Below are 20,694 nucleotides of genomic sequence, written 5' to 3'. Positions count from 1 at the left end.
ATGCCACTGTCATTCCCCTGCCACCACCTGCTCTCCGGAGTCTGAGGACACGGGCACTAATCCTGCCCCTCTAACAGGTGGGGGCTGTGGGCGGGAGCCCCCAGTATTTAGGCACCTTGATGTCACCTCCAGGAAGAGGACTGGTCTCAGGTGGGCCGAGGGGCCTTCTGCGTGCTGGTCAGGCCGTTTCGCTCCTCAAGCCTGCGCCCCTCAAAGCTCCTCAGAGCTGCGCACTGCTGTTCCCATTTCCAGCGATTTGCCATGCAGGCGTCTGTCTCATCCCAGGGAGAATTGAAGCTTCCAGAAGACGGAGATCCTATCACCCGTTGACCTGAAAATAATTTATGATGAATGAAAAAGTTGGCTTAAACCACAATGAGAGACTTTGTAGCCATTAGGATGGCTGTTATGAACACACACACACACGCAGAACACGTGGGTGAGGGTGTGGAGGAATTGGGACCCTCGTGCACCGCTGGTGGGGATGTAAAAGGGTGCAGCCATTGTGGAAAGCAGGATGGAGGCCCCTCAAAAGAGTAAACCTAGAACTACGTAGGACCCAGCAGTTCCTCTCTGGGGGTATGCCCCGGAGAAGTGAAAGCAGGGACTTACACAGATATTTGTACACCCATGACCATAGCAGTGTCAGTCACAATAGCCAGGAGATGCAAGCGGACCAGGTGTCATCAATTAGCCAATGGCTAAAAATAATTGACTGATAAATGCAGAAAAATGTTGGATGTCCATACAGTGGGACACTGTTGAGGCATAAAAAGGAAGGAAATTCTGACATGTGCTACGACAAGGGATGGGTCCTGAGGACTTTATGCTCAGCGAAACAAGCCAGACCACAAAAGGACAAATACTGTAGGATTCCCCGTATATGAGGTCCCAGAGGAGATACACAGTATTGGAGGGGGTGCCAGGGGCCGGGGCGGGCGGATGGGGCATTAGTGTTTAATGGGGACAGAGCTGCATTTTGGGCAGTTGACAAAGTTCTGGAGAGGGATAGTGGGGATGGTTGCTCAACACTGTGAATGTGCTTAATGCCGCTGAACTGGACGCTTGAAATGGTTAAAATGGCAAATTTCTATTTTTTATGTATACTTGCACGTATTTTACAATTAAAGAAACCCTGAATTATCCATCATCTACAAAGGCCACTATTCATTGTGGATTGACCAAGTCTCTAAACTGGTGGTTTTTAACATAGAAATCTCATCCTGCTGAGCCATTGGGCAATGTCTGGAGACACTTCTGACGACCGCACCGGGTGGGTGGAAGCCAGACGCGAGATTCACAGGGTCTGGACCAGCTGCCAGCCGCAGTCCCAAGTATTTTGAGACCCGTGTAGCAGCAGCCAGACGGGCGAGCGTCCCTCCTGGTGGGAGCTGCTCTCTTGGCGCTACTTCCCCCAGGCCGAGTCCCCCCAGACTCTCTCCACAAGCCTCTCTGGTGCCCAGGGACCCAGACTCACCCACCAGGCAGGCAGTCCAGCCCCCAGCCTGAGTGGTAGGTCCTACACCCTGAGGGGGGTGGGTGGGGGGCCAGTGACAGCCCTGGGTGTGGCGCTTGAGACCCCTGGGAGATGTGTCTCCAAGTGCCTCTGCCCCGGCCAGTCCAGCTCAGCTAGCTCGTGTGTCCCTCTCACAGGGACAGTGTCCCTCTCCTTGTTCATGGGGCTCCATAGCTTTAGTTAGGGACCCCGGCTCTTCAGGAGGGTCACTTAGCTCTGGGGGGGCCGCCAGCAGCCCTCTGTCTTTTAGAGCAGGCAAAGATGCGGCAGGAGGTGGGGGGCACGGAGTGACACGTTCACACTTCCACAGGCCAAGTGGCTGCCACACAGCGTGTGTTGAAATACAGCTTCTGCTGTAAAAGGATGCATGTTCCTGGAGACGACAGTGGTCACCAAGCTGGCTGGGGCCTGCAGGGGGATGGAAGTGGCCTGCAGGCTCTGTGGGGTGGGGCCCGGGGCTCGAGACCGGCCCCATGAAGGCAGATCAGCGGAGGGTCCAGTTGCCCACCCTGCTCGGGAGCCCGAGGGCCACTCGGGGAGAAAGGAGCTGCTTCTGGGTGGGGCAGCCGCTGGACCCCAGAGCAAAGGGGCAGGAGGGTATTACTGGGGGTGGGACTTTTGTTGCTGTTCCCACAGCCATCTGGTAAGGAGGGTGAATGTCACTGAATGTAAGTTCTCCTGCAACATATAACGAACCCGCCAGCCCTTCCCTGCCCATCTCCTCTGTTCTGAGCGCACTCTGGTTTCTGTCCCCCCACCCCCCGGCTCCCCCCACTCCTCCCTCTTTGCTCCTGTAACTGAGCTGAGCGGTGTGCAGGCAATGGTTGTAGGATTGATTATTCCTGATTAGCAAACAGCACGTTCTCGTTCTTTACGTCACCAACCAGGGAAGGGGGACGTCGGGTTTGTGGATTATGAATGGGAAAGGCATGTGCTCCTGTGGGCTTTGCCCCCGTGGCTGCGGACTTGAGCAGAGTCCAGTCCCCCCCGCCCCCGCCCACGTCCGACTGCACATCAGACACCTGACACCTGTCTCGTCTACAAGAAGGAGATGCACTCCATGAGGAACTTTGTTCACGCCCATCTGATGGGGTGGTCCCCCCCTGTTCGAGATGAGTAGTGACGAGCTCCAGATGTCCAGGGGCTCACCTCAGATCCTGGGAGCCCCCACTTCCGAGAGGAAGGCGCCAAGTGCCCACCCTTCAGCACCACAGGCCCAGTGGCCACTGGCGACGCCTTGGTTTAATGTTGAAGCCGGGCTGTGCTTCCCTTCATTGTGGCTTCTGTTTGAAATTTTCAAAATAGAAAAAAAAAATGCCAGTGGTTTGATAAATTCTTGGGATTTATAAATTGTATGTTGTGTAATAAAGAATTCTCACTATAGTCACCCCCTTACTTGGTGTATCAAAATGTATGGATTTAACAAAATTTCCCTGACATTTTAAAAAAATATTTTATTTATTTATTTGACAGAGAGAGAGAGAAAGAAAGAGAGAGAGAGAGTATAAGCAGGGGGAGCAACAGAGGGAGACGGAGAAGCAGGCTCCTCACTGAGCAGGGAGCCCGACACAGGGCTCCATCCCAAGACCCCAGCATCATGACCTGAGCTGAAGGCAGACACTTAAGCGCCTGAGCCACCTAAAATTTCCCTGACATTTAAACATTGCTTGCAAATGCGTTAAAAACACTTTTAAATACTTAACAAGGGCAGCCCCGGTGGCGCAGCGGTTTGGCGCGGCCTTCAGCCCAGGGCGTGATCCTGGAGACCCCGGATGGAGTCCCACGTCGGGCTCCCTGTGTGGAGCCTGCTTCTCCCTCTGCCTCTCTCTCTCTGTGTTTCTAATAAATAAATAACATCTTTAAAAAAATAATAAATATTTAACGAAAATGGCAAGCCTAACATATAGATCTGAAAATATCTTAGCATCTTCGGAAAGACACACGCGTACACACACAGTACGAGACCCACCAGGGCGGGCACTGAAGGTGCTGAACTCCAGCTTCCCCTTGGGCTGCCGCTTCTTCCTTAGGCGTGTTCTCAGCATCCCGAGGGCTCGGACTACTGACGAGGGCAGCGGGCAGCTCGGCTCTGGGCTGGGTGCCACAGGGGAGCCCAGTGCCGCCTGAGTGAGGCTGGCCCGCCCTGGCCTGCTCCAGAACGAAACGTCTGCACAGGTTGAGGAAACTCTCGATGATGCCCCATCTTTCATGTTCCCTGAGATGAGGGATTCTTTGGGTTTCACGTGCATGGAGGTCCGGGTCTCTGTCCATCCATTTGGAGATTTGGCCTGGGGTGTGGGGATGAGTAAGCTTCTTCACCAGCGTTTCGTTACACCCCACAGGGTGCAGTGAGGGGTGCCCCGAGCATGGGGGGGGCGGATCACGTGGCTGGATGCTTGCACTGGCCATGGCAGGAGGCTCAGGTCCTGCCCGGGCTCCTTCCCCCGAGGCCCAGGGACTGGGGGGACTGTGCTCACTCTTTCTTGCTACACAAAGAGAAACAAGGAGAAACATCCTTTATTTTGTAAAGGATGAAAACATTTTGACTCTCCTCCCTCACGAGGCGGAGCCCGTGTCCCTTTGCTGATAGCAGGGCCGGGCAGAGAAGACTGCGGCAGGTTTGCTGGATGAGCCCCTGGAGGCCCCCTGTAAGAAGCCTGACTTCCTTGGGACCCCCATGCTGAGAGGCCACCCCACAGAGGGGCTCACACCCACAGTGCCCGAATCCCATTCACCCCAGGACCCACGCACCTCCTGAAGGCCCACCACTACCACCTGGGGGGTTGGGTTTCACCCTGTGGATCCGTGCGGGGACTCACACTCAGACCACACTTGGCCTGCTTATTCCCTGCAATACTTCGCTGGTCTACTTCGTGTTAACTTTTCTTGTTTGAGTGTTAATGAGACTTCTTGGGCCATCAGAATCTTGCCTGTTTGAACAGACGACAGTCACCGTCGTCTTGCTGCCCGACACATCCTGGGCCTGTGTGGGAGGCCCGTTGGCCTTGGATGCTGCTCTTGGCACCTCTGAGCGCCTCCTGGCTTTGTGGCAGAAGCAAGATTCCCCAAGTCTGCTCCGTGCCACGGAGGCAGGGGCCCACACACGTGCATCCTTTCAGCTCCGTGGGCCTGAGGTCCCAGACACTGTTGCCCAAGGGTGCCTGTCAGTGACACACAGGATGTACTTTCCTGACCCTGAGATCAGAGAGCCCACGTCGGGTGCTGATGTACAGGTGGGGCAGCTCCAGGGCCCCTCCTGGCAGGGATGGGGGCACCTTTTTTCCAGGGTGGCACACGGTACAGGCATGTCCTACTTCCGCTGGGCTGTGACTCTACCTCCGGCTCCGATGTTTTCCCACAGGGACCCCCTAAGCCTGGTTTTAGAGCTCCCTTCGTGGACCTGACAGCCCTACACCTGTGGGGTGGTGTACGTGTGCCCCACTCGCCAGCCGCTGCTGGCTCTCGGCATCTGGCTCCGCTCTGTCGGGCCCAGGTGCTTCCTTCTCGCCCGGCTCCCAAGGGAGCTCCCAGACGTGGGGAGAGCCTGGCCGGGGAAGCTGAGTCCAGGTAGGACGCAGGTGGAAACCGGAGCAGCCCTGCAGGAGCGGCAGAGTGGGCTGGCCGGGCGGCTGTGCAGAAGTGGGGGGCTGCGGACTGGCAGGGGGCTGGGGGCTGGGGGGCTGTGGGCTGCGGACTGGCGGGGGGCTGGGGGGGCCGCCTGCACCCGAGCACAGGTGCACAGGCAAGCTCGGCTTGAAGGTTCCCGTCTGTGCCAGCCCGTCTTTGACACCAGGCCTGCCCATGAAGTTCTAGCTAGTTGAGTATCAAGCCTTTCTAAAGAACCCCCTGAAGGAATGTTTTTTCTTTGTGCAAACAGTCCTTTTGTGCAGAGGGTGTTCTGTGGCTTCTTGGCACAGGCGCAGGTGGGTAACACCTGATTGAACATCACTCACTCAGGAGCGTCAAGACATGCACGGCACGTCAGCACAAAGCCAGCCTGCCGAGCGGGCACAGCGAGGTGTCCCTGAACGCGGCGCCACAGCAGCCCTCCCCTGCCAGTCCCCAGCGTCTGAGCGCCTGTCCAGCTCCCGGGGCCCCCCGCCACCCCCCGCCCCTGGCCCTCTGCGTATTTCCCGAGAGCACGTGGCTGTCAGACCTTAGACGTTACCCCAGCTCCTAAGTGGGGAGCACAGGGAAAGGCGGTGTATTCCCAACCCGGGGGGCTGCGCCGCTGGCCACCGCCTGGTCCGCAGTGGATGCTGGGGAAGTGCCGTCCACCTGCCCACCTGCCCAGGGGGAACGACTGGGGGCCTCCTTGCAGGGTTACCATGGGTCTGGAAGAGGGTCAGCAGAAGGTTCCTCTCACCAGATGCACACGCTGGGCCACTCGCTCGCCTGGGCAGGCTGCTCAGGATGGCACAGCTGCTCGCCCTTCGGGGGAGGTGGCCTGGAGGTGGGACGCGCTGCAGCCCTGGCTGTCCTGCTGATGAGAGGCACCCTTCACCCTGGAGGTGGTGACATCCAGGTCCCAAAAGTCACCACAAAGAATGCCCCAGGGTCACTCCCGCTGGCCGCGAAGAGGCTGGGCAGCTCCGGGGCCGGAGGGCCTCAGTCCTACAGCACGAGGCTTGGGGTCCTGCTAGTAACCAGCAGGGCTGGGAGAGGTGCCCGCCCCACTGACACCTCGTGCAGCCTGCGAGGCTCCAGCCAGAGGCCCCGGCTGCACCGCACCCACGCTCCTGACCAGTAGGAATGGGACAGCAGAACACACCGACCAGCCGTATCTGCACGCAGGAACGTCCATCGTGGGGCGCCGGGGTGGCTCAGTCAGGTAAGTGTCCACCTTCTGCACAGGTCGTGACCTGGGGTCCTGGGATCGAGCCCCGCATCGGGCTCCCTGCTCGGCGGAGACTCTGCTTCTCCCTCTCCCTCTGCCTGCCGCTCCCCCTGCTTGTGCTCTCTGTCAAACAAATAAATAAAATCTTTAAAAAGAGAGCGAGAAATGTCCATCGCTCCTCCCAAATGAGATTTCTGTGGGGTGAGCAGCCTGTCCACTAAGAGAGTCTGAGTGAAGAATGCCTTGAGAGACTGGCGAGCCTCCCTCCCGGGAAGGGTTGGACTGCAAAGCGCCTTGCTGAGGGCGAGGGGGCCTGAGGACACCTGCCGAGCAATGCTTAGCCAGCGGGTCCCCCCTCGCTCGCCTGGGGACCCTCGGTCCCTGCCTGGCTGTGCCTCCTGCCCGCTGGCCCCTGGGCCCCAGGCTTCCTCGTCGTCCTGGACGATAATGGCCATGTCAGTGGCACAGACTCACCACTGTCTGGCCACTGTGGACTGTGCTAAATTAAAGTGGCTCCTGAATGAAACGACGCTTACGTCCTGAAAAAGGTTGCTCAGTGAACACGAAAGTAGAAGGCAAAGCATTTAGGAACCAGGCGGGGAACTCACAGGGCTGGTGTCCTAAGCCCCCGGACAGAGGTGGTGAGGGTGTGGTGGAGCTGCTGCGTCTGGGGGGTGGCCTTGCTGAAGGCCTCTGACACGGAGGCACAGGGACATGCGGCCCCAGGTGACTGGACGCCACCGCCTGAGCCCCAGAGGTACCCTGGGGACCTGCAGTCCGGACAGGAGGGAGCGGGGCTACCGTGCGGCCTGCGGACAAGGCCAGGAGGCCTGGCCCACGCCTTGCTCTCATTGTTTCGTCTGTTTAACAGGTTGAGGGACACCAGGGGCAACTGGACTTCCAAGGACAAGTTTTGCTGACGGGACACGTGTGGAAACACCTTTAAGGAAAAGCAGACCTTTTTATTTTTTATTTATTTTTATTTTTAAATTTTTTTATGATAGTCACACAGGGAGAGAGAGAGAGAGGCAGAGACACAGGCAGAGGGAGAAGCAGGCTCCATGCAGGGAGCCCGACGTGGGATTCGGTCCCAGGTCTCTAGGATCGCACCCTGGGCCAAAGGCAGGCGCCAAACCGCTGCGCCACCCAGGGATCCCCAAGCAGGCCTTTTTGAATTGTGCTAAAGCAGAAAGTGGAGAAAAGTCTGCCACAGGGTGTGGGAGCCCCCATGGCCTCTGCCTGAGGCCGTGCCCTGGGCAGCCTTTGCGGGGGGACAGGGGCGCCTCCTGGAGCCCCCCTCGCCCAGCCCGGGGCACCTGGGGCTACGCTGAGCTTCGGGGGCCTGTGAGCGCCTTGGCCGACTGTGGCTTCGGCCCGTCCCGTCCAGCAGGGCCCATCCAGGCCCGTCTTCACGGCTGGCGGGCCGGTGGGCTACCTACCCCGTGTGGACGTACCGCACTTCGCTTCTCGGTCCGTTCATCTGCCAACGCCTTTGGGACGTCTCTAGTTTGGCCCTGTTAGGAATAAGGCCGCCAGGAGCACCCACGCGAAGGAAAAGCAGCCAGTCCCGGAACATTAAGGGCCGTAAGTTACGGTCAAAGGGCCTGAGCACGCGAGCGCAGGTGTCCCCCGGGCCGGGCGGCCTGGATCCACGGAGAGGCTCCTCCCCGAGGGCGGCAGGGACGGGATGCTGCCCACGCTGCCGCCCGCCTCGGGTGCTAGGGAGGGCGCCAGGGGATCGCCCCCCTGCCCGGGCCCGTGCACGGCCAGCCCCCAGCACCGCGTCAGCCGAGGAAGGACAGCCCCAGGGACGTGCGAACGCCCAGCACCTTCCCCAGGCCGCTGTCCGAGCGGGCGCCGGTCTCTTCTCACGCTCTGGGGGGTTTGGGACTGACCAGGCCTGTGGTGATTTGCTAAGGCCCCAGACCCTGCCGACGCGGAGACCGTGTTGTGCACAACGGCGGGCGCCACCGTGGGCAGGGGGGCCGTGGGCACAGGGACGGCCCCACGGGCTCACACACAGTGTTTCTAGTACGGTTGGTGCCTCTGCGGTTCCAGGTGCCTCAGCTGAGTGGACACGAGTCCCGGCCGCCAGCCTCTCCACACGATGCCATAAAGGCCTGGGTGGCCTCGGAGCCGCTGGCCTTGTCCACGTGGCCCCGGCAGGGCTCTCACGGCCCAGTCCGACCCCCGTACAGATTCGGCCGCAAGATGTCCCCGGGACACTGCTCACCACGCCCGGACCTCGGGGGGCAGCCCAGAGCCCAGTGAGGGGCCGGCTGCCTGGGACCCTCCGGGCCCCTCTGTGCCCCCCTGTGCCCCTCTGCTTGCGCCTTCACAGGAAGCTGAGGGCCTGGGACGGACCCTGGGTCTGCGTCTGCCCACACCTCCTCTCTACCGTCTCCAGGGGCCAGGCCTGGCAGTCTACACATGCAGCCCACCTAGACATTCTGGAAGCATCTCTGGGTTTAGTAAGCCTCATGCTGGCTTGCAGTGCCCTGTCCCTTTGTCTGGGACACACACCTACCCCCATGGCTGTTTCTGTAAACACGGGGATCCTACCGAGTCACCAGGACTCTTGATGAGCTGACAACAGGGACACGTATGGGGCCTCCTCGGCGTCAAAGCCCAGGTCTTGGGGACAGAGCCTAGGCGGGGTGGCCGGCACCGCCACGGCGGCTTCGCAGCCTCGGCAGCGGGTTCCGGGAGGGCTGCCGGCGCAGGAACCCAGGGGGCTCGCCTCGGCACCCCCCAGCCTGTGAGGCGCACCCTCCCACGGGCGCTCGCGAGGCGGGTGTCGGCACCCCCCGCCGTGGCGTTCAGGCTTCCGCGAGGAGGCCACGTGCCTTCCGAGAGTCGCCCGACTGTTCTTTGCTGTTTGGCCTCAGCCTGTGGCTGCCTGGCCACAGGCAGGAAAGGATTAGCCGAGGTTGGCCTTCTAGAATGACCACCCACAGCCCAGCTTTGCCTTTGGTGGTGTCAGCGGACGGGCGCCTCTTGCGGAGGGAGGCAAGGGAGAGGAGAACAGCAGGGAGCAGACCACGCCTGGGGTTCCAGCATGTTCCAGGAGAACACCTCCAGCACGTGGCCTCTTGTGGCTTGGCGAGGCCATTCTCATTGTCTCTGACCTGACAGCCTCCCCGTGAGGAGCACCCGGAGTGTGGCTTTCTTGGCAGTTCCCCTCCCTTCTGAGGTTCGAGTGCCTGCAGCCTAAACAGAGCCTCTCCTTCTGACATTCGTCATGTGGAAATCCTGGATGTGTCCCCCAACATCCGGTGAGCGGCTACAGGATGCCTGGGGGCCGGCATTGTCCCTCCCAAGTGCTGGAGGACACTCACCAGCGCCTCTGTCCCACAGGCCCGTGTGGGTGGGGGTAGGCGTCCCCAGGATGGGCCTCCATGAGCCCAGGTCCCCGGGGAGCCTGGGCAGTCTAGTGGGGTCTTTCCTCAAGAGGCCAGGGTGGCTGAGGGGTGGTGTCTACTTTGGTGGCCTGGGTCAGACCTCTGTCTGCTAGATCCAGAATGCTTCCGCTCCAGCAGACCAAGCTAGGCTTGATGGGGCTGCCTGTCAGCTCCACTTCCAGGACCCCAGCGTCACCAGTGCATGCCCACACCTCTGCAAGTCTGGCTGCTGGTGGCCCTGCTGCCACCACACAACCACGCCTACCTGGTCTTGGGCAACTAAGGGCCACTACTAGGCCTTGCCACTCCGAGACCCAGTGACTCCACTGCATTCAGAGACCCTTGCTCTGTGGCAGTGGCTCCAACGGACCTGCAGAGAAACCACAGAGCTCTCCACGGATGCTGGGCTCCCCTTGAGGATGTATTCCTCAAAGTCACAGGGAACGGCTCGACCCCTCCTGTGGAGCACGAACACGTCTCATGTGCTAAGTCCCCTCGAATACCCCAATCTCCCCAACCTCTTGGGTCACTCCCTCTGCAGCACTGGGGTGGTTTTGGAATCTCAGCCGTACTCCGCGAACCTGCCTCAGGTCCCTGTCCATGTCTCAACCAGGCAACCACACTCTGGGGCCCTTTCTAACTCCTTGACTGCAACAGTCCAGACCCTCTGTGAGTGGCCCTGTTTCCATGGATTTGGCCTGATGCGTTTCATATTCCTGCCACCTGGATCCCACACGTGTTCTCCAGATTTCTCTCTGCATGAAGTTCTTCTGGAGCGTAGCCACCTCATCACGGGCCACACTTTGTGCCTCACCCTTTGGGGCCTCCTGGGGCCTGAGTCTAGTTATAAGCAAAGCTGAGGTGGGGGGAGGTGGTTCTGAGTGGCCCACAAGGACCCTGCCCCAGGGAGAGCCATGCTGGGTCCTTCAGGTAAAGGAGGTCTGACTTCTTCAGGCAGAGACCGTAGGGGGTTCTTCTGGCAAAAAAAGCCAGTGGAACAAAGGGGTTTGAGGCCTCTGGCTTCCTCAGTGACTGCCCACAGCCCCCCCCCCCCCCCAATTTCCAGGGTCCTATTCCTTCCCAATCAACAGCCGGCTTTAAAAGATGCCCTGACGGCTGGGCCCAGCCACGTGTGGAAGGAGACTCTGGACACACCACCTGCGTCAGCTGCTAATTCCCAGGTGCCCTGGGTGCACAGCGATGGCTGTGACTGCGTTGATGGCTGTGTCAGCCCCACTTATTCCTGCCATGCTTTCTATCCTGAAACCACCCTGGAGATGGCACTTTGCCGTCTTTGGTCTTCCCCTCTTTGGGGCGGCCCTTCCTCCCATGGATCCTGTGGTTGGCCTGGCCTTGAACCACGAGCCCACTTTGCCTTTGCCATCATCCACAGCCTACCCTCCTTCTGCCTTGCTTCCTTGAGGGGTCTGGTCACTTCTTTCTAGTGGTTCTGGCTTCAGCCCTGTGCATCAGGAGCTCCTAGCCATCTTTGGGGTGAGGAGCCCCAAGGACTCAGCAGGACCTGGGGACCACGTTTGGTGTCCCCCCACTAGACAAGGGTCAACTGCCCTGCCTGGTGGAAGGTCTGAGGATAGCTCTCTGGAGTCAACCCTAAGGGAGAATCAAGGGTGTCATCTCAGAGAATTTGTGCCATGAGCCTGTAGGTGTACATCTAGAGGTTTATTGTAAAGCAGCCCCAGGCTGGCCTCACCTGAGCCACAGATGCCCAGGTGTCTGGCCCAGTTACTCCTTGTAGACTGCAGAGTCACTGTCGTACAGATGCTGTATATCATGAAAGGAAACCCGCCTTGTGCAGAAAATGAAGACTCCATGGACCAGGCACCTCTGGCAACTGGAGTAGGAGGAGAACTGTGACTGGCTAGTCCTCAGGGGTCCTGATGCACGGTTCCACATGTCTGGGTCAGGCCGAAGCATGGGCACCCACCTCCCCGCCCTCCGTATGTCCCAACAATGGAGTGGAAGAGTCAGTGCTGATTGGGTAGAGCGACCAGATGCTGATGCGCTGATCCCCAGACCCTGCGGCCAGCAAGCCATCAGTGGCAAAGGCCACGCAGTGGATGGTAGCACTGTGGAAGGACAGTACAGCCAGTGGCTTCATTGTCCGCCAGTGAAACACACGGACACGATGGTCCCAGCCCGCAGTGGCCAGGATCTTGCGGTCCGGCCGGATCTTGACATCAGCAATCCCAGGATTGGTGAGTTCGTGAGTTCGGCACACCTATAAGTAAGAGCAGCACAGAGAACCATGAAGTGGCTTCTTAGACATGTCACAGGGGCTCCCACCCATGGACATCCCCAGCCTAGCAGCCAGAACATGGAGTGAAATGTAGGCCACCAAGATGACTGTATGCTCCTGCAAACTTAGCCCCTGTCTCCCAGGAGCCAGGCACAGACCTGCTGAGGGGAGCAGCCTGACTACTGTGTTTGGCATAGTCCTTGGGTTATGACAGAGACTTTGAGCCCTTCCCTCAGAGAGCCCCGGGGGCCCCGCAGAGCTGCTCCTCTACACCAGGCCTGGGAACAATTTAGGGGCTACTCTGTTTCTTTCCCTATCAGCCCCTCAGGAGACACCTCAGTGGGCTGGGTCCTGGGGTCCCTCTCCATGGAAATACACTGCACTCTAGAATCTAAGCAAGAGGCATCCCCAGCTTGAGAGCAGCATAAAGTCTGCATTTTTCCCTTCTGGGGAAATTCACCCACCCCACAGCATGAGTATGAGAAACACAAAGTCCACCTTCAGAGAGGGGTTGAAGGGCCACCAAGAGGGGGAGCTGGTAGGTGCAGGCCCGGCCAGTAGGGGACAGCATTGAAGGTGTAGACCTGCAGAGCCTGCCACACTGGCCATGGCAGAAACCTTAGTCCCTAGCTCGGTTCCAAGAGGAGGGCAGGCAAAACAAAACAAGGAATTGCATGGGCGTGTTCTATCTACACAGAGGCACTGGGAGCCAACCTTCTTCTGGAGGCTGAGCACTCCCACGGTCAGTGCTGGGTGATGACCCCTCACCGACACACGCCTCCTGCAGCAGGTAGGGAATCAGAGCTGCCTTTGTGGTCACAGCCATTCATGGTTATATGGCACTGTCTCATGCATTGGAACCTGGCATCTCTGTCCCCACACACTAAATAACAAAGGCACTTTGCCATCATTGTGGCAATACACAGTAGCCACTTCCTTCTACTGATCCTGTGTTTGGCCTAGCCCTGTGCACCATGAGCTCCTGTCCCCCTGAAGTTGCCTTTGCAATCCCTCATCAGCACACCCTTTTCTCCTAATTCACTTCCTAATGGGGCCCTGGCAATCTCAGTTAAGAATCACTCATCTCGGGGATCCCTGGGTGGTTCAGCAGTTTAGTGCCTGCCTTTGGCCCAGGGCGTGATCCTGGAGTCCCAGGATCGAGTCCCACATTGGGCTCCCTGCGTGGGGCCTGCTTCTCCCTCTGCCTGTGTCTCTGCCTCTTTGTGTGTCTCTCATGAATAAATAAATAAAATCTTAAAAAAAAACAAGAATCGCTCATCTCTGCAAAGATAACACAAAGGAAAAGGAGAAAAGAAACATGGAAAAACAAATGGCAACATTTCTTGGAAGTGAACAAAAATTGTCACCAAGGATTTTTTGCTATAATTGAACAAAACAAAACCTCAGAAGCAATTACCTCTATAAAACAAGAACCTAAAGTAGCAAAACACAGAGGAGGAAAGCTGAACTCACAGAGCACAGGAGACAAGAGGAAGGCAGAACTCAGAGAACTGGAGGGGAATGGGAAATGGTAGAAGGAGACTGGAATAAGACAGTAAGAGCAGTAATGATAAAAAGCGAGCAAAGTGAAAGAAGGGAAACAGTTACAATGGACTGGAGAGAAAATAGCAGACGTGGAAGATAGCGGTGCTCTAACATCAGTGATATCGAAAATAAATTTTAATTTCTAGATAATTAAAGCCTTATGCTCCAGATCTAAAGACAAGACATAGGATGTCAGTGTTAAGATAGACCTTAGGAAAATCACTGGAATTAACAGCTAAAAAACCCGTTTTGGCAGTCAGGCAAAAAGATCATGTCAATTGTGAGGTAAGGTTTAGGCTGTCCTCAAAATGTTCCTTGGCCACCTCTGTGCCAGCAGACATGGAGGCTATGAAGGGAGGCATGGTCCAAGAATTTTATATCCAGCCAAACTGCTGCTCAAGTATAAAAACAATAGACAAGCATTTTTGAACATGTAAGAACTTAAAGAATATGCTCCCGTAAGCTCTTCTTGAAGGACTGGAAGATTAACTCTGGTCTCATAAGAGATAACAAGAGAACTTTAGCAGATGACCTGGCAAAGCAAGGAATCTACTTACCAGTAGGATTAGATCTAAAACAATACGTGGATTATGGCTATAGAACCGGTTATGTAACTAACCGAAATATGGGAGGATAGTGAGAGAGATGTGATGTCTGTTAAATTCACTGATTTACTCACCTTTTGTCATTTGGGGCCTACAATACAATAGTCAACCTCATACTTGTGAGATTATTTGACAACCCACTGTAAGTAATGATTAAACCATTACTTCTTTCCCCACTGCTGACACTAGATGCCATGTTTTCCTAGTATTTGCCCTTTTATTTCTCCACAAAAATATACTCAACAGATTTAAAATTAGATTCTGAAGTTAAATCCAAATCTGTGCTATGTGTAAGAGAGACCCCAGAAGAATGATTGGCAAAGATATACCAGGAGAGTGCAGACAAGAGAAACGGGGATCCAATGTCAGTAATAGGAAACACTGAATTTAGAGAAAAAAGCATGAAGATAGACTATGTACCATATTTATCAATGATAAAGGGTACAATTCACAATGAAGAGCTATGACTATCCTAGAGATAAATAGGCATATTGTTCATGAAGCAAAAATAATAGGAATGTGGCTAAAGCTATAATGGTATAACTGAGACCAGACCAGTCCTCATGCTATTAAACTTATCAAGCTGGACAAAATATATCAAGCAACCATGTCCAGGTCATGGACAATAGGTGGGGAGGGGCAGCTGATGACGTGAGCCCCCCAAACACTCTAGCAGCAATCTGCCCAGGGAAACGTCCCCACTACGGAATCTACGTGGTGCACAGAGGCCACGTGAAGCTGAGAGGCAGAGATCGGAGTGTGGGGGCAGTTAGAGCAGCTCAGTCTGTGGGGTGAGCCAGCAGCATGGAAGCAACTGGGGGACGGACTGAAGGTCGTGTCTGGGCTCCCGATCAGTCCTTGTGTGAGAGCTGGGCTGTGTATACTCCAGATACCACATGAGGTTTACCAGACAGTGACTACAGCAGGGTTAAATCGAACAGGAGATCAATAGTGATCGTGGATCCAGTCAGCCTGAGACAAACACTGCCTGACAACTCAGGACCAGCTAAGATCCCACAATGGTCTTGCTTTGGGAATAAGGACCAAACCTTCAGGTAGGGCCTATTCTGGACCGACTGTAACAATGCTAGGGACGGAGCTCTGCACAGTCTGAAGGAGAGGCAGAGGAGCCTGGGAAAGACCCTGGGTTTTCCACATATCTGCTCCAACAGAGAATCAACCCAAGACTACCCAAGCTCAAGGTGAACAGCCAGTAACTGAACTGCCTGCAAGAACAAAAGCAAATATTCTTCAGAGCAAAAGATTAGAATTCTGCGTCTCTATCATGTATCACTTACAATGTTGAGCATACAAACAAAAATGTATTAGACATGCAAAGATGCAGGAATATATGACCCCCAGTCCACTGGAAAAAAAAAAAAAGCAGTAAATAGAAACTGGCCCAGAATGGCACAGATGTTGAACATATCAAAGACTTTAAAGCAGCTATTTAAATATGTTCCAAAAAAATGAAAGAAAACGCATTCAAATAATTATAAGGAACAATTGCCCTGATGAGTGAACAGACAGGAATTATTAGCAGAAAAAAAATGGAGATTATAAAAAAGAATCAACCCAGAACAGCTAACATACTATGTTAAAGGAGAAGAACAAAGTCGGAGGCCTGACACTACCTGACTTCGGGACTTCCTATAAAGCTACAGTGGTCAAGACAGTGTGGTATTGATGAAAGAAGAGACAGATCAAAGAAACAGAATAGAGAGCCCAGAAATAGACCCACATAAATAGAGTCAACTCATCTTTGACAAAGGAGCAAAGGAAACATAACGAAGGAAAAGAGACTCTTTTTAACAAGCAGTGCTGGAAAAACTGGACATCCACGTGCAAAAATATGAATCTAGACAAAGACCTCACGCCTCTAATTCACAAAAAATAACTCAGAATGGATCACAGACCTGAATATAAAATGCAACATTATAAAAATCATAAAAGGTAACATAAGACAGAAATCTAGATGACCCTGGGCTTTGCAATGACATTTCAGATACACCCCCAAAGGCACGATCCATGAAAGAAAGGATTGATAAGCTGAGCTTCACTAAAATTAAGACTTTCTGTTCTGTGAAAGACACTGGCAAGAGAATGAGAAGGCAAGTGACAGAACAAGAGAAAATATTTGCAGAAGACACACCTGATAAAGGACTATTATCCAAAACATACAATAAAACTCAACAATAAGAAAACAAACAACCTGATGAAAAAATGGGGGAAAGTGTGTAACACACACCTCATCAAAGATCACAACAAGTAAGCACGTGAGAAGGGCCTCCGTCACACGTTACCGGGGAAATGCAAATTAGAAAAATGACCAGGATAACCCTGTATGTCAACTATACTTCAATAACAATAACCAAGAAAAAAATAGTCAGATACCCACTACACATTTGTCAGAATGGCCAAAATCCAGAACACTGACAACACCAAGTGCTGGCAAGGACATAGAGCCACAGGAACCCACATTCACTGCTGGCGGGAATGCAAAACACTATAGTCACTTTGGAAGACAGCTTGGTGGTGTCTTAACAAAACTAAATGTACTCTCACCATGTGATCTAGAAATTGCATGCTTTATATTGACCCAAAGGAGCTGAAACTTTATATCCATACAAAAACTGTGGGGTGGCCTGGGTGGCTCAGTCAGTTAAGCATCTGACTCTTGATTTCAGCTCGGGTCATGACCTCAGGATCATGAGATTGAGCCCTGAGTCAAGCCCTATGCTGGGTGTGGAATCTGCTTAAGATTCGCTCTTCTCCCTCTCCCCCCCACCCCCAAATATTTCACATCAGTTTTATTCAGCTTTATTCATAATTGCCAAGACTTAGGAAGCGACCAAGATGTCCTTTAATAGATGAATGGATAAATACACTGTGGTGCATCCAGACAACAGAATATTATTCAGTGCCAAAAAGAAATGAGCTATCAAACTATAAAAGACACAGAGGAACCTTAAATGCATATCACTCACTGAAAGGAGCCATTCTGAAAGGTGACATACTGTATGATTCCAGCCATATGACGTTCTGGAAAAGGCAAAACCAAACCATAGAGAGAGCAAAACAATCAGTGGTTGTCAGGGGTCAGTGGGGGAGGAAGAATCACTGGGCAGAGCACAGAGGATTTTTAGGGCAGTGAAGACACTGCATGTGATACTATAATGGTGGACACATGTCATTATATGTTTGTCCAAACCCACAGAAAGCACACCACCAAGAGTGAACTCACGGTGAACTGTAGACTCTGGGTAATAGTGTGTCAGTGTACACCTGCCTGTTGTACCAGTTGTCCCACTCTGCTGGGCCACTGATAATGTGGGAGGCTGTGCATGCGTGGGGGTGGAGGGCAAGGGACATGTGGGATATGTGTGTACCTCCCTCTCAATTTTGCTGTGAATCTAAAACTGTTCTAAAAACCAGTGTTTTATGGAAAAAAAAAAAAAAGAACCCACAATAGAAAATGTATAACTGAGCAGCTTAATAACTAAAATGAGGGACGCCTGGGAAGCTCAGTGGTTGAGCATCTGCCTTTGGCTTGGGACATGATCCCGGGGTCCTGGGATCCTCCCCACATGGAGCCTGCTTCTCCCTCTGCCTGTGTCTCTGCCTCTCTCTGTGTGTCTCTCATGAATAAATAAAATCTTTTTTAAAAAAGCAACTGAAATGAAAAGCTTGTAGGACAGGCAGAATGGCAGATTTTAATCATTAAAAAAAGTCAGTAAACCAGAGGACATATCAATAGACATTATTCAACCTGAAGAAGAAAGAGGAAAATGGCTGAAGAAAACTGAACAAAGCCTCAGGGACTATGGAATGATATCCAACTGTCTAACTCATGGAAGTTCCAGGAGAGTCAATGTACTAAAAACCACAGATGAACAAATGCTTGAAAGCCGCATGGAGGGTCTGGGAATAATGATAAGCCACGATGAATTCTTACTAGAAACTATGGACACTAGATGACAGTGGAACACCTTTAAAGTGCATGAAGAAAAATGAAACCACCATCCCTAGACACTCGAGGCAGAATTCTTTTTTTAAAAAGAGGGTGAAATAGTCATTGTTCATAAACAGAAGCTGGAGAATCTTTTGCCAGGAGAACTACACTTCAAGACATGCTACAGGGTGTTCTTCTGGATAAAGGGAAATAAAACCAGACAGAAACTCAGATCTACACAAAGAGCACCAGAAATGGTAACAGATGGGTGAACAGAAACTCCAGTTGACCCTTAAACAACACGTAGGTTAGGGGTGCTGACTCCCTGTGCAGTTGAAAATCCATGTATCACTTTTGACTCCCCCAAAACTACCAGTGGCCTATTGTTGACTGTTAACTGATAACATGAACAGTCAATTAACACATATTTTGTATGTTATATGTATTATATATTGAATATTCTAACTAAAGAATTATATATTGCATACTCTCACTAAACTAAGCTGGAGGAAAAAATATTAATAAAATCTTAAGGAAGAGAAAACACATTTATAATACTATACTTATATACTTATAATTCTGTACTTATAGAAAAAAAATCTGGGGGCACCTGGGTCTTCAATCTCAGCTCAGGTCTTGATCTCAGGTTTATGAGTTCAAGCCCCACACCTGGGCTCCCCACTGGACATGGAACCTACTGGGAAAAAAAAGTCTTCATATAAGTGGACCTGCACGGTTGAAACCCAATGTTCAAGGGTCAACTGTATTATGCTTTTTTATTTCCTGTAAGTTTTTAGAAATAACTGATGATTTAACGCAAAACCAGTAACATTGTAAAGTGGAATTTATAAGACGTATAGAAGTAGAATGTGTAACAGCAGCAGGAGATAGGGTGGGAGGGTGGTATATGGGATCATTCTAGCATGTGGTGATGACACCAGTCAGGGGAGCGGGGTGGCAACACTGGCTGGGTAGAGGTGGGTACGTCAATGATGTGTACCGTGAGCTGCAAGTAGCCACTCAGAAGAAAATGATAAGAACTATATCAAAGAAACCAAGAGGAGAAATAAAATGGAAAACTCAGAAATGGATATTTGATTAACACACAAGGAGGCAGGAAAGGAGTAAAACAGAGCCAAAAACAGAGGTGATGGGTGGAAAACAAATATCAAGGTAGCAGACTTCATGCCACGCACATCAATAACTACGTTAAGTACAAACAGGCTAAATGCTCCAATTAGAAGGCAAAGATTGTTAGAAAGGATTAAAAAGCAAGACTACAAAAAGATGCTTTTTAAACATAAAGAGATGGACAGGGGATCCCTGGGTGGCTCAGCGGTTTAGCGCCTGCCTCTGGCCCAGGGGTGTGGTCTTGGAGTCCTAGGATCGAGTCCCACATCGGGCTCCCTGCATGGAGCCTGCTTCTCCCTCTGCCTGTGTCTCTGCCTCTCTCTCTCTCTCTGTATCTCTCATGAATAAATAAATGAAATTTTTTAAATAAAATAAAATAGAATAAAGAGATGGACATAGGTTGAAAATAAAATAAAATAGAATAAAGAGATGGACATAGGTTGAAAATAAGACATGACTCAAAAAGGGGAAACCCAAGAAAGCTGCTCCTGCTGCATTAGTGTCAGACCAGCCGACCCCAAGACAAGGATGTGTTATACCTGGAACTAACCACTCATTGTGTGTCAACCGCACTTCAATGAAAAAAAGCAAATTATGGGGGCACCTGTGTGGCTCAGCAGTCGGGCGTCTGCCTTGGGCTCAGGGCGTGATCCTGGAGTCCCAGGATCGAGTCCCACATCGGGCTCCCTGCATGGAGCCTGCTTCTCCCTCTGCCTGTGTCTCTGCCTCTCTCTGTGTGTCTCTCATGAACTAATAAATAAAATTTTTAAAGAAAAGGAAATTGCTACAATTAAAACAGAAAAGACATGACAAGAGGTTCAGAAGGATATTTCACAATGACCACTCAGCAGGATGCGGTAACCATCTTAAATGTGCGTAGGGACAGTGCTTCAAAATTCATGAACCCAAAGACAGAAAGGGGGAAATAGGCACATTCATGACCACCCTCAAAGATTCAAAGACCTTACTCCGTAACTGGCAGAAAACTGGATGAAAATATCAGCAGGAAGATCCAAACACTACCAACCACCTCGACCGGGGTCGCGCTGACGGAACACTCCACCCAACAACTGCAGAACACACGTCTTCACCAAGATGTAACGTAGCATGTGCTGGGCCAAACACAAGCCTCAATAAATATCTAAATGCTGACATTGTGCAGGTTCCTTCACTGACAGCAGAATTAAGCTGGATTAAAGATATCCACAAAATCAACAAATATTTGATAATTAAGTAATCTACTTCTGAGGAACAACTGGATCAAAGAAGAAATCCTAAGGGAAATAGAAAGTATTATGAACTGAATAAAAATGAAGACACCAAAATCAAAACTAGTGAGATAGACCCACAAAGGCTAGAGAGTTGCCTGGGAACTGACCCCCCCTCTGCCCCCCCGCAGCCTCACAGCCCAGTGGAGGGCCCGAGCGAACCCACACAAGCACCCAGAACT

The 20,694-nt window shown here is 52.7% G+C and overlaps 1 protein-coding gene and 1 long non-coding RNA gene across 8 annotated transcripts in view; both read right to left on the bottom strand.

Moving 5' to 3' along the window:
* Window positions 1-199: 199 nt before the first annotated feature.
* On the bottom strand, window positions 200-6,278 carry LOC112676974 (uncharacterized). The gene is made up of 4 exons (XR_003146793.3): window positions 5,883-6,278; window positions 3,486-4,677; window positions 2,666-2,799; window positions 200-331 (listed from the first exon to the last, which is right to left on the bottom strand). It is a non-coding gene; the product is annotated as an uncharacterized LOC112676974 (long non-coding RNA).
* A 5,135-nt stretch (window positions 6,279-11,413) lies between these two features.
* The window catches only part of GNB1L (G protein subunit beta 1 like), a 59,137-nt gene continuing 49,856 nt past the window's right edge, over window positions 11,414-20,694 (bottom strand). For all 7 annotated transcript variants that reach the window (XM_049101877.1, XM_049101880.1, XM_049101876.1 and 4 more), the window contains one exon: window positions 11,414-11,993. In XM_049101877.1, coding sequence (XP_048957834.1) covers window positions 11,676-11,993 — 318 coding nt within the window. In that variant the 3' untranslated portion in view covers window positions 11,414-11,675. The remainder of the gene's footprint in view (window positions 11,994-20,694) is intronic.

This window comes from Canis lupus, chromosome 26 (genome assembly GCF_003254725.2).
Source record: "Canis lupus dingo isolate Sandy chromosome 26, ASM325472v2, whole genome shotgun sequence".
Classification (NCBI taxonomy): Eukaryota; Metazoa; Chordata; class Mammalia; order Carnivora; family Canidae; genus Canis; species Canis lupus.
Note: the sequence above shows the minus strand (reverse complement) of the source record. Positions and strands in the feature narration are given on the sequence as shown.